Source organism: Oxyura jamaicensis, chromosome 11 (assembly GCF_011077185.1).
Source record: "Oxyura jamaicensis isolate SHBP4307 breed ruddy duck chromosome 11, BPBGC_Ojam_1.0, whole genome shotgun sequence".
In the NCBI taxonomy this organism is placed as follows: Eukaryota; Metazoa; Chordata; class Aves; order Anseriformes; family Anatidae; genus Oxyura; species Oxyura jamaicensis.
This window is the reverse complement of record NC_048903.1, coordinates 11,468,998-11,482,322: the sequence shown is the minus strand read 5'-3', so window position 1 is coordinate 11,482,322 and position 13,325 is coordinate 11,468,998. Positions and strand designations below refer to the sequence as shown.

The following is a 13,325-nucleotide window of genomic DNA, read 5'->3' as shown; positions in this document are numbered from 1 at the left end:
TCAGAAACTTTTCTGCTTTTCCATGTCATCTCCTCTTTATGCAACAGCTTAAAATCTGCTGTGAAGTTCAGTAGATACTCATTCTAGAACTGAAATCCACTGAAAAAGTGGACTTTCTTGTTGCAGGAAAAGGAATCCAGTTTTGGACAGGGAAAAGGTACCCTACAGATATTCCAAATGCTTGTAATGTATCTGAAATTTTTAAATTATGAAGAGGAACTGAATTTGAAATCTTAATATAACAGACTATAAAGTTTGTATGTAGCATATATTCACACATGGAAAATAGAAATTGGCAGAAGCTTTGATTAAAGCCTCCCTAAACTAACATTTCAGTTTTAAAGCTTACTTTAAAACTTTACATTGATTTTCAGTACTAAAATTACCTACATGCCCAGTTTGGTCACATTTTTTCTTCTGTTAGGTGTTCAGTTACATATTCAGAATCTCTGATTTGTCAGAATTGGTCACAGTAACAATTTTTCAGTACTTACAACTCTTGAAACGTCAAATCCAAGCACAAAACTACTATAACTTCCAAGTGTTCTCAAGATTGCAATGATAACTGAGCACAAGGGTTATCTCCATTGCAGTGTACGCAATTGTCAGCAGGCAGGATCATTGTTTACCATGCTGTTTTTAGTTGTTCCTCCACTGTTGTTCACTTATGTCATTCCTGTAGTTATGTGCCAGTCCCAGAGATACTAACATGCCTCCACCAAAAATACAGACCATTGGCCTTGAAGTCTTTCTCTAATTCAAATTAGATTTAAAAAAATGAAAGTTCAGTCCTGATTCGTAAGTAAAATATGCCTCATCTCCCCTCCTGGCCCTTTCTCATTCCCTGCTTATACTCGCCTAATTTCTGCTCACTGCCCTGTTGTAGAATCAGCTCCTTTTCTTTTCTAACCTGTTCCACGTTGTGCATGTATCAGGGTTAGTCCTTGGTCTGATTTTTATCTGATTTGCTTCCACATTTAATAAGATGAAGGTAAGTGGGAAACAACAGAAAAAAAATGTGACAACTGGGCTAGGTACTTCTAGAGATTGTTGCAGTAGATTTCATTGATGGCATTTTGTTCAATACAAGATAGTCAGAGTCTGTCTACCACAAACTCTTGAGACTGCAGCTTTTGGAGGCATGGGAGGAAGCTCTCATAGTTAAGCAAGTCAGATCAACATTGATATGAGATGACCTACCTGAGTCATTCACTAACCTGGGATGTATATTTTTCTTCTAGGATTGTGGCTTGCAGCTCAATGATGAGGAAGGCCATCGTTGTTACCCATTAGAAGGCCACTTGCTCTGTCATGGCTGTCATATCAGGCGCCTTAATATTAAATTGCCATCACATCCACCTCCAAGCTATCCGATGCACGTCACAGAACTCTGAAAGACATTTCCATTACCAGTAAGCCGTTTGAAAGAGAAAACAGAAATCTTAAATGACTTTCCTGTTCCTTTAAAGATGATATCCCAGTAATAACCATCTAAACGAGCTATTTATTTTTTAAATCAGAGGTGAGGGGTTTTCTGATCTTGTACATACGTGTTCTTTTATCTAGACATTTTCATTGAGACACCGTCTACTTGAACAAATAATGCACCACTAAGTTGTAACTGTAAGTGGCAGCATTTCTAAAAACAGTGGTATAAAGGGCTGTTCTGCATTCCCTACTCACTTGTCTTCAGTGGAGGTTTTGCCAAAGTAAGGAGTGCAGAATTAATTTCCAGAAGTTAGCACCTTATCATATTGCAGCAGGCATGATAAGAACAATGCTAGCATTTTAGCTAGTTTCATCGAATTCTGGTCTTAGAGAATACAGTCTCACAGTTTTGAAAACTTAAATTCCCAATAGTAGCGAATAGGAAGCAAACAAATGTTTTTAGCAAAGGCAGTTTTCAGCAGGGGTTAAAAAATGGCATTCTGTGAAGAAGCACCAGGCCAACTCTCCATCCTACATGGTTTAACAGTCATCCAAAGACTATTTTGCTTATTAAAGAAATATGTCAAGCATCTCATGAAAAACACATTACAGACGAATATATCCGAAAGATTGGTACACGCAGGTTCTTAGCAATTGAAGGAAGTTATAGACCTCTGTAATTGCTTGTCATGTACAAGTGTAGCCACAGCTTCAAAATGCATTCATACCAACTAGATGATTTGGCACTTATTTAGCAGTCTTTTAAACCTGTTTTTGTTTAATAGGGTTAGCAGCACCTTTCTATGCAAAGGTACACTTGTCTTCATGCTACTTGTTTTATACAAGAATTTGTTACCAACTGCTTTATGATTGTGTGTTGAGATGTTAGTAAAAAGGGGGGACAGTGGTTTTTGTATTATCTTTTCAGCTTTGTGTTCTTTTCTAGATATACTTTTGAACTGATTATGGTGATTATGTTCATGGGAAAACAAAATACAGTTTAGCAGAAATAATAATTTAGACACAGACAATTGAAACATTGGTATTTTATAACAAGTATTAGGTGTACATAGGATGTACACACTTTCATGTTTTGCATAAGCTTTTACAGTAACCTCAGAGCTCTGGGGAAATATATGTCTTCCATATAGGAAGTTAGATGAATCTTTTTTATGGTTTGTTTTCTACCATGTGTTGATGATTTACATGCAAATCACACATCTGTATGTTTAAAAAATTCCTTGCATTCTCATGAGAATTGATCCAGCCTTCCTGAATTTATATTTTAAATAAATCCATCATTGCTGTCTTTGTATCCAAAATTACAATAATTTTTTTCTGCTCCAGAGGAAGTGGAAATACCAGACCAGATTCTCCACATGTGTAAATTGGGACATTTCCATGCCAGTTTTCAACACATCGAGAATCTGACCAATCCGTTCAGAAATGGTCACGTTAAATTCAGCATGCAGACTGATGAAATGACTTATTTGGTAACACCATTGCAGTTTAGTTTCTTATGCTCCATTGATTTTTTGAAAGCCATTTGTGGTGCTCTTGAGAAGTACAAAGGGCATCCAATGGACACTAATTCCTAAGTGGAATAATTAACTCCTTTAACAGAACTTTTTGATAGTCTGGAATTTCCTTGTGGGGGTGGGGGAGAGCAAGGAGGCAGGAAAAATTCCTGTGAACTATTTTTTTTTCTGTTAGTAAGGAACAAAAGGTATGTTTTCTGAACGTCTGCCAAACTTCCATTGGCCTAGATGAACCTGTTCTATTGAATGCTCCTTGGCAAGTCAGATGCTCCTTTAAAAAGTAATTTTCTTATTAATATATGAGTTTTAAATTAACATATTTAATGTGAGAACTGTGTTTTGAATGGAATTACAATGCAACTAGTGCCCTATTTCTACAGTGTGACCTAAGAGGCCTGCCCTCCAAAGAGTGGGCACTGGCTGCATGCACACTTTCTCTGCATTTGCAAGCATTACCTCTGTTTGTCCATAGTCACCAAACCAGCCTCAGAGGGAAAGAGAAGTACATGTGCCTCTTGCCCAAACAGCAAATTCTAGAAAAGGAAAAAAGAAAGTCTTAAATTAGATTGTATGACTAGGTCAGTTCCATTAAGGTTACTACAAACAAAATGGAATGGAAGCTAGCAGACCTTCAGGATAAACTTTTAGCCTGAGCTGCAATGTAATACTTTTCCACTTAAAGATGCTGCTTTAGCCCACATCTAGCTCTGAGGTACTTGTATTTACTTGTCTTTGTGATATATATTAAAGAATCCAAATTAAGAAAACAATCATTAAAATACACAGAGAAGGTTTGGGTCTGTTCCTTTGAACAAGCCATCCCATAACAGTACTTGCTGTACTGAACCATGCTCTACCATCGTAAAAGCAAAACCTTAAAAATCACAGAGGCCAGAGGAGGAGGTGACACTGGCATTTAGCCCAGTCTTCTGCCAGCACCTTCCTTAGCACTTTGCCTCCAGTAGGGGCAAGGTTAAGTTTCCAGTTCAACAATACTTTTCAAGAGTCAGCACACTATCTAACATGTACATACACTACCTTTTTCTTTTTTGAAAACGATCATACTTTAGAACAGAATAATATTTAATTTCACATTAATTTGTCAGTCTTGTAGTTCTACTCAGTTCCAAGGTGTTAAGTATCACCACAGTAAATACTGAAAGTTACTGCTTCAATATAGAATAAGTAATTTGTTTAAAAACCAGAAAGCAGCAGTTGTTGTTCCAGCAGTTTCTACAGACAGGTGCATTTTGTTTTTGGCTAATGAAATACAGCTTTGCTTTTCCAGCATTAAATATAAAAGCTGGAGGTTGAATGAAATTTGCCTGTTTTTCAATCAAAAAAACAGAAAAAAATAAAAGCAAATCTAAACCAATAGTGTGCTGCAATCTGTAGTGCTAGTGACAGTTTCTTCACATTTTACATCCTGTCTAGGGAATTATGTAAATGAGAAAGCTTATTTTAATTATTTTCTTAGGGAGTATGCTTATATTAAATCAGTTCAACACAGATGTAAACTATCTGGAGTTCATTTTATGATGTGATTGTTCATCAGAAGCCTTTTCTGCATTCTGTACTGTCAGAATATTTCCATAAAATTAAAACAATAACAACTTGATCTCATTTGCATCGGGAGTACACCTTTCCATTTTGGTAAGGCAGTCTTACAAAGTCCCTACAACACAACGCTGTCCTAGGCAATTCAGAGTTCCTCATGCACTGGAGGACGTAATCCAAAGAAAGGACCAAATTAATAATTGGAAAACAAAACAAAAGAATGCACTCAGATAATTGAGCTTTCAAAAAGGGTTGTTTGGGTTTCTTTTCTTTTCACTTGTGTGCACGTGTGTATGTGTGTGTGTATATATTTTGTAAGGTGGAGCTTCAGAAGGAAAACATGGTTAGAGGAGCTCTTTAAGACCAGAAATTCCAGAGTAGTTAAGTAAACCAAAGCTCTAAAGGAGACAAAAGCTGCTTTCTTGTGTTTCAAGAAAAGTTTAAAAGTTTGTGATTCATCCTGTAACTAATGCCGTAACTAGAGTGTATAATTTGACTTAAATTAAGTTTTCATTTGAGAAATATTTTCATTTTCTTTAAAAGAATATAGTTTTCTTCCAAGAACTTGGACCAACGTTGATTTTTATTTTGTTAGGAAATATATAAATTCCCTGTTTGTATATCATGTAACTAGTTTACATGCTGAAAATATACATTAGTTTAACTATTTTTGTATATATCCTTGTAAAACCTTCCAATGTGCTTCTGTCTTTTAGTCTTTAGAATTACTTGTGGTTTTGTGTTTCAGTGTTTGATTCCCTTGATTGTTGAAGAAAAAAATTGGGAAATGTAGATTTATTTATCTAAAGAAGAAGCTACTTGCTATCATCCTAAGTTATTTAATATTAAAGTCAGAAGTTTCATTTAACCTTAGATGCTATAATCTGCTTTTTTCAATAAAGACATTTTGTAGTTATCTTTGATTTGGTAGTTTATTACATTTAAGTATTTTTTTAATCTAGGTGGGCTCTAACACCATTTTCAGGAGACCCTTGTATTGCCTACTAAAATGCCTGATATTAATTGATTGCAGCTGCAGTCATGAAGGATTTTGGTCCTCAAGTGCAAGTGTTACTAATTAAGGTCTAAAATATGCCCACAGCTAATGTTTTGCAGCTGCACTTAGAAAAGAATTTAGCCACTCTGGCAATTTTTAATTAAGCTTTAACCAGTCTGGCTAGTTCACATATAGGCCAGTCAGCATGGAGGAACACTTCCTTTTCAAGATTCCTATTATTTCTTGGAGCATTCCAGAAGAGTAGTATTATCCTGGGCTATGAACCTGCATAGCATTAAGCACTAGGACCCTGGTTTCAATGAATTCTCTCAAATTTCTTGCTAAGTCACAGTAACAATGAGTACACGGCCAACTATCTGAAAGGATCAAACAGATGGTTTTATATATATATATATATATTTTACCTTTTTGGAGCTCTCTGCCTGTTTCTTGCCTCCAGCTTCACGGCACAGATGGTCACATTTACCATGTACGCAGTGGTCCTGTGAGAGCAGCTACATCTGTCAGGCTAAAGGATCGGCAGCACTGGTATCTCGTCTCCATCTATGGCCAGAAGTGGATGCCTGGGAAAGAGTTTAAAAATAATTTTTTTTTCCTGTTTTCTGCATGCTTCTATTCAGTGGCTATCTTTTCAATTAAGCTGCTCAGTCTCCCAACCCTGTGGATGCTCTTTCCCCCAGTGACTCAAGCCAAATATTCGCAAGTGGCTACTTCAAGTGCGATGCCACCCTCTCCTCAGAGGAGGCCTGCCTACAGCTCAGCCACACTGGCTTTAGTGAAGTACAAGTGACTTCAGATTTGGAAGTGAAGCTTACTGGTGGGTTTCACACAATGACTATTTTGGCAATTTTTCCTTTTGCATAGTCAGAATGGGAAGTTACAAACACCGCAACTGTTTTAAGGGACACAGTCTGTGCTTTGAAACAGATGTACTACCCATCTAACAGACCTTCAAATACACGCTATTTTCTCACAACTTTAAGAAATTCATTCAAAATGAGCAATTCATGCCCCCCTTGAAGAAAAAAAAGCATAAAGACTGTCCAGCTCATTAAGTGTTTTAACAGTACATCATCACGTGGGTGACACAAATGTAGTCAATAAAATCTAGGACATATTTTTAATGCAGCAAGTATTTATGCCAGCCCATAACCAGCCTGGTTGAAAAGAAAAGCATAGTTAAAAATACTAACTGCCCCTTGCGGGCCTCCTTGCAGGAAACACATGCTGGAAAATGAATATACATTCACTGCAGGAAGAGCATGAGTCAGGACCCAGCTCCCAGAGGGAAGCACCACAGAACTCTGCAGTGGCATGTCTCCCTGGCCACAGGGCAATGTGTAACTGGAAACTTGCATGATGCGTGGCAGCTCATCTGCTGGCATGCAGATAATTCAGGAGGGCTTTGCTAGCCCTGCCTTTCACCTTAACATCCATCCCTGCAGGGGAAGGTCTGCAGCTTTCAATTTGCAGCTATAAAGGCAAAGAAGGATTTGCCAAGTCTCAGAAGACTGCACCAAAGACACTGGCTACTGCTGGGAACCATGAGGAATTACATGAGCTAGACTGGTGAGTCCTCAGCACCGCTCCCTGTTACTCTTTTAGTCCCCCTAATGCATAGACCAAGGAATAAGTGAGAACTAAGTGAGAATGAGCGAGGCTGGGACAAGACTTCAAGTCCAACACCACTTTCCTTCCACAAGGCCCAAAAGCAGAACTTAAAAAAAAAAAAAAAAAAAAAAAAAAAAAAAAAAAAAGCTTATATATGTGTAATACCTTAAATATTCCCTTGGGTGTGGCATTGAGGAAGCTGGAATTGCAGGCTCATTCCCACCGCTACAGCATTTCCTAAGTGGCCCAGTCTGACAGGTACCAGCGAAGTCAGCTGCTCGCATTTAGTGTTGCACGTTTCTTTTTGAGACACCAGCTAGCTGGATCACAGCTGCCCATACCTTTACCTTCACACCAGCTAAGAGGAGCAAAAAGATGGCAGAGGTTAGCAAACCACCTATACTTGCTCCTTCAAAGTTTCTTATTTATTCAAAAATACCTGGACAATTTCTTACCTATTCAAAAATATCTGGAAAAAGTCAGCAAGAGCTGCTGGATGTTGAGCAGGATACATCAGTCTTCTCTAGGTGTCCAAACTAGACATGGAAATGTCACCCATTGAGCAGACAGCATTTGTTTCTGGAAGAAATTGCAGGCTATTCTTCAATGACCATCCCTGGATGCATCAGCACCAGAGAGCTCAACTACATATTTTTAAAGCTATGGAGTTAACCACAATTTTTTGGTAAAACTCCAGAAGATCAGAAATATTTTCCTATTATTTAAAATTAAGATTCTACCAGAGTGCTTACCCTCTTTTCACTTAACACTGAGACAGCAAAAATAATTTTTTAAGTTACCATATTATTTTTTTAAGAGCACATAATAAGAACTGGCACATTCTGCTGTACCTGCATTTTTCTTGTGCTGTCAGTTTCTGTCCCGTCAGAAGAAAATACTCAACTTCAGCTAGCATACATCGCTGCATTCACACACACAGCATAGGAAAAATACAAGCTGAAAACTGTAGAAGAGTTAAGAAACCACACGGAAAGCCGTTCAGCCAGAAATGATAAAATAAGTGCCTATCTAGAAGTTAGACATTTAAGACCAAACTCAAAGGTTTGTGTCACGGATGAAAAGAATCTGCAAAAACCCACATTTGTAGGTACACATCTGGGGAAGTCATCATCTCAGAAAAAAAGTACTGCATTGGTTAGTTATGATTCAAGTGGTGAACTGGACCTTCAAAAAAAATCGTAAAAAAAAATTGGCACATTAAACTATTGCAGTAACATTAAAGCCAACTAATCAGTTAATTACTGGCTGCTCTGCTGCAAATGCAGAGGCACTCCTCAGTGCTTCCAGGCATAGCAAGGAAACAATGGCACACACACAGCTCCCAACTGGTACAAGTGGATGTGGCTCTGATAAAAGCAAGGAGCTCTGCTGGTTCATGCCAAATGAGTGTCTCATGTCCCACAGAAGACAGGGCATTAGGATAGATTAATACCAAAAAAAAAAAAAAAAAATCTTTCCTGTGTCCTTTTCCACCTAAAACCTGCAGCTGAAAGCTTCAGGCGTTAAATGCAGAAATAAAGGAAGGAATAAAGCAGAAATAAATTTTGCTCTGTGGAGGTCAGCTGTTGCATGGCTCTGGTCTCACCTTAGTGCCTTTACCTGCAGTTGGCGACACTCACACACTATGTATAAGGATGGATGCAGCAAAGGAACAGGGAAGAAAAAAAAGACAGCATGTATGGCTGGTTTCAACAATGGGAAGAGAGCAACAAGAATTACCTGTGATACCTGCAAGGCATGCATTTAGCTGCACTTACCTCTACAAGTGGACACAGATCCTGGAAAAAAAACCCACTAAGCTCCTATAATAGCATGAGGTAGAAAAGGGCACCAGTGTCCTGCAGTGAGAAATGCTGATGGTCTTCCACAACCATGACAGTGGCAGCACCCCTCCATGCCTGGCTATGCCAGGTTGCTCAACTGGGAGTTTTTCCTTTTTCTCATTTCTCCCTACACCAGAAAAAGAACACTAAGAAAAAAAAAAAAAAAAAAAAAGAGAGACATCAAAGCTTTCTGCATCATCCACTTCTCCATTTCTCAACAGTGCATTTACCAGAAAGGGAAAAGAAGAAGGTGGCGCCCTGCTGGGGACAGGGCTCTGGCACTTGCCAACGGTCACTGTCACATGTGGATCCTTTTTATCAAAATGGCAAGTCTCAACAAAGAGTATGCTAACTTTAGACACATCCTATTGTTTTTAGCAATGTCATATTTCAAATAGATCCCTTGCTGTCTAGATTCCCAACCTATAAAAGCTATACCTGCTATTTCTTTGGCTCCTTGTTTTTCTGTCACACCAGATACCCCACTTAATAGTCAAAGTGACAGACTCTCAGCTTTTAGGTAGTTATAAACAGACTGTCTTTAGTTGGTTATAAACATGATTTTATTCTCTATTAAAAAAATAAATATTTGTAACCTTTTTAAAAACAAACAACAACAAAAAAAAACACATACTTTTCCTGCAATCAGCTGGTAGCCTCTCTCTTATCTAAAGCACATTTTCCAAGCTCTGGATCAAAAACATACTCTAAAAAATATAAAAAAGCTAGAAAACCTGTTTTAACAATGAGTATGCTTACTGCCAGGTAATATGCAATTGGCCAATTATTTTCCAGAAGCACTGTCAGAATGGGAAAAAATTAACAAGAATGTCTAAATGGAAGAGCTCATTAATGCCTCTGAAACAAAGTGAAAGTCGTTAAAGAATGTACAATTGCATCTTCCTAACTGAATCAAAAAGAAGGAAGCTGGAGGAAAACAAAAGTTTCTTTTAAATGTTTCTTATTTTATCCTGTAAGACAGTAGAAAATGTGCTAAATCAACTGCTCTGGCAACTGCCAGACAATGCTTTGATAAAGCATGCTACATTTCAGAGCTTAAATCATTTCGCTGATAAGCTAGAAGATAATATGAAGATGCACATACCTCACTGCAGTGAGTAATTTCCATATGATCTTTCACAAATGTCTTGTGGCTCTGTTTGTATCCCAGGTCTAAGGATCTCCTGCAGCTGGAATTCACTTGCAGGCTGAGCAGACCCTATCAGGGACCATGAAGCAGGAGTACCCAAGACTACTGTTTTCTTTGAGCTAGTGCTTCAGCTGCAGCCTTGCATATGAACACGTAGCCTGAAAGAAAAGCAGATTTGTAGAGAGGGTGCTGCAGAGTCTCTGCAATGCTTCCATATTAAACACAAGTGAAGAGGTGAGCAGGACTGTAAGTAACATACCAGCTACATACCCATTTGCAGAGGAAAAGCAAAGCAAGCCATTAAGCTCTTGCTGCACCAGCAAGATCAGCCTCTTAATGTTTCACCCAGTATCTCTGTGGTGCTATCGCTGCACACAGTCCTTTGTAGCTGCCTGTGGAAGTAGCAAAGGTTTCGTTTGTTCTAGTAGCACCTCCCACCCCCAATATCCCCTGACCCATATACATGAGCTTACTGCTTATACTACATACTATATGCAACATATAAAACATGAATCCACGTGTGGAGGTGTAACTAGGATGAAAGGCTGTAATGTGGAAATACCTTATTTTAGACTGAAATAGGCCACCATGAGATTCAGTGGCAAAGGCTTACAGAGTATTTTAAATGTATCCCAACATCAGTGTTTGGAGGCAGGCGATAACAACTCTTGCACGTACATAAGTACATTTCCTCACGCTTTACTATCTGACAGTGTACATTTTTCTTATTCCCTCTCCAGCTGAAGTTTACTAAATATCCCGTTTTACCAGTGGGGAAATTCTTCCCATCCAAGTTGCAGATATGTCCTCAAGGACAGGCAGCAGAGGAGGCAGGAATGACACAGGGACTCTGCCAGGTGAGAGCAAGGACCAAACTCCTCCATTGCTTCTGGAGACTGCTTTCAGAGGTAACACCGTGCAGCCTGCTGCAACAAAACACAGCCTCAAGAGCACAGCAAGAGGCACCCTTCTGCGTGTCCTGGGGTTTGGGTCTCAGGTGAAAATAAAGTTGCAGTCAGTTGAGCTAAAAATCAAAGACAGAAGTTGGGAGAGCCAGAGGTGACCCAGCCAGTGGCACAGTTTGAGGAGCAGATGGCCACTGCTCAGCCTCCCACATGGTGCCAAGTGCACTGACTTTGAAGGACATGGGAATGGCACCAGAGGATGTTTTTCCAGTGGAAATATCAAAGTTATTTCAAAACAGATACCCCTGTGGAGCATACTCGGTCCTTCCCAGAGCCTCCCTCTGCAGGCAGCAGAGCCAGCTACCTACCAGCCACCATTGGAAATGGGAGAGCTGCACATCCTGTCTGTCCTTCTCCTTTCCTAACATGGCTGCCTGGAGCCACAGGATGGTACAAAGTCTTATCAAATCCCCGACGTTGTATAACAGCACCTCTGCCATGTTTCTCACCTAACAAATTCTGAAGGAATCAGTAATTAATATCTCAGAGGCAGTGGGAGACACCCTCTTCCCATGGCTGCTGCTGTGCGTCTCCATGAACTCCACTAAACTCCAGTGCAGCGAGTCCAGGTTTAGCTGTGCAACTTTTTTTTTTTTTTATAGAAGCTTCTGGAAGTCGCTAAAAATAAAATTGTTTGGGTTTTCAGACCAAATCCAAACACATTTTTGTTGTCTTTCAAGATGGCACTTCCCCCATGTCCCTACGTGACAACAGATTTTTCAGTCATTAAGAATGCTCTGCATGCACAGAAATATCTTGAGCTATTTTTCCCATAATCAAAAGAAAACAAATCCCAGAGCAGCCCTGGCAGGCTGCTTCCGGCCAGCTCTGCTGCACCCCCAGAGACCCATCATGCTGCTGCTGACTTCAGAGGGCAAACAAGAAAGTTTGCTTTCAGTATAAAATTAGACACTAAAATGAACTGACTATTTTTCTTCCCCAAAACCAAACTCTTGCCCAACTACTTTTCCATTAAGCATACTTAAAGGCAGTAATTCAGATGTGTATGAGTGGCTTGGATTGTATCAGCCAGTATTTATGTTCATTCCCCACTCCCCTCCTGCTGTCAGTACAATTTTGATGTATTCCTGGCCAACGCTAGAGGTTCACACCACACGGCAGTCACTCCAAAGCTGTCGTGATAGAGCTCAAACCCTACTGTCAGCTACCAGGATGCCCTCTGCTACTGCCTGCTTGTTTTCACATGCTTTGTCCAACAAGGCCCCTCGATTATAAAGAATTGGCATTTTGAAGAAACTGCAAAGTTACCTGCTTCATTATCCTCCTTTCAGACCCTACCTAACACCCTCACCTGCTGCGATGTCTGTATGAGCTCTGCCGATCAGGCTTGGCAGTGCTCGGTGGCTACCACCTGTACCCATCTATTATTCCATCTGAAATCACAACAGTCAACTTCTGAGGGCAAACGTCTTTTTTGTTTGTTTTTTAAAAAAGTGATTACACATTTGCAACCCTGCAAGTTTACAAGTGAACACCACCAAATTCTTCACTACTGCCAAAATCTCCTTGACCTCACATAATGGCACTTTTGCTACAGGAAGTACTTCTCTACTAATGTCTGACACTGAAACGTGAACATTTATCAAAGCAGCAGTAGCGTACCTGCAGGAGATTTACACTGTTAAGTATAAATTATAGAAATTGACAAGCAGTTCACAATAACTTACCCAACCAGTCTTTTGCTTTCCCTGCCCAGTAGAGATAATATTGGTTAGAAAATTGCTGGCCACTACCTGAAAGTGTTGCTAAAAACTTCTGAAAAAAAAACAAAAGTAAGCATGAAACAAGGCTGCAAAGCAGTACCACTTGAACATTTATGCAGAGTCAAAAAAAAAAAAAAAAAAAAAAAAAAAAAAAAACATCTGGGAGTCTAAACCAACACTTTGCGACCCACGGACAGCACCTAGCACAATGAAGACCAGGTGTAGCTAGGCCTTACAACAACTTCATTCTCTCCAAGCTTGGTCCACCAGCAAGTCCTTCAGCAAAGCCTAGAGCAGCTCTGCAACCAACTTGAGGGTCACCAGAAGTCAGGGACCTACCAAAATCATAGGTGCAGAGGCCACGGGGAGCTCCAAAGGGCCTCTAGGCAGCATGAGCATTTGGAAAGCTCAGGACCAGATATTTTACTTTACTTAAACACTCTTACTCACTCACTCCCTTCAGTGCTCAAATCCCATCCTCAAAGCAAAA

General features: G+C 39.5%; 1 protein-coding gene and 2 long non-coding RNA genes across 5 annotated transcripts in view; 1 reads left to right on the top strand and 2 right to left on the bottom strand.

Annotated features, from left to right (window-relative positions):
* The window catches only part of WTIP (WT1 interacting protein), a 78,900-nt gene extending 73,456 nt beyond the window's left edge, over window positions 1-5,444 (top strand). Inside the window, exon 8 of the mRNA XM_035336742.1 lies at window positions 1,242-5,444. Coding sequence (XP_035192633.1) covers window positions 1,242-1,394 — 153 coding nt within the window. The 3' untranslated portion in view covers window positions 1,395-5,444. The remainder of the gene's footprint in view (window positions 1-1,241) is intronic.
* LOC118172675 lies at window positions 260-1,339 on the bottom strand. The gene is made up of 2 exons (XR_004753813.1): window positions 1,201-1,339; window positions 260-753 (listed from the first exon to the last, which is right to left on the bottom strand). It is a non-coding gene; the product is annotated as an uncharacterized LOC118172675 (long non-coding RNA).
* Window positions 5,445-5,953: 509 nt separating the features above from the next.
* The window catches only part of LOC118172674, a 50,882-nt gene continuing 43,510 nt past the window's right edge, over window positions 5,954-13,325 (bottom strand). For all 3 annotated transcript variants that reach the window (XR_004753811.1, XR_004753810.1, XR_004753812.1), the window contains exons 2-5: window positions 10,102-10,304; window positions 8,931-9,123; window positions 7,318-7,510; window positions 5,954-6,104 (exon numbers count right to left, since the gene is read on the bottom strand). This is a non-coding gene — a long non-coding RNA (uncharacterized LOC118172674). The remainder of the gene's footprint in view (window positions 6,105-7,317; window positions 7,511-8,930; window positions 9,124-10,101; window positions 10,305-13,325) is intronic.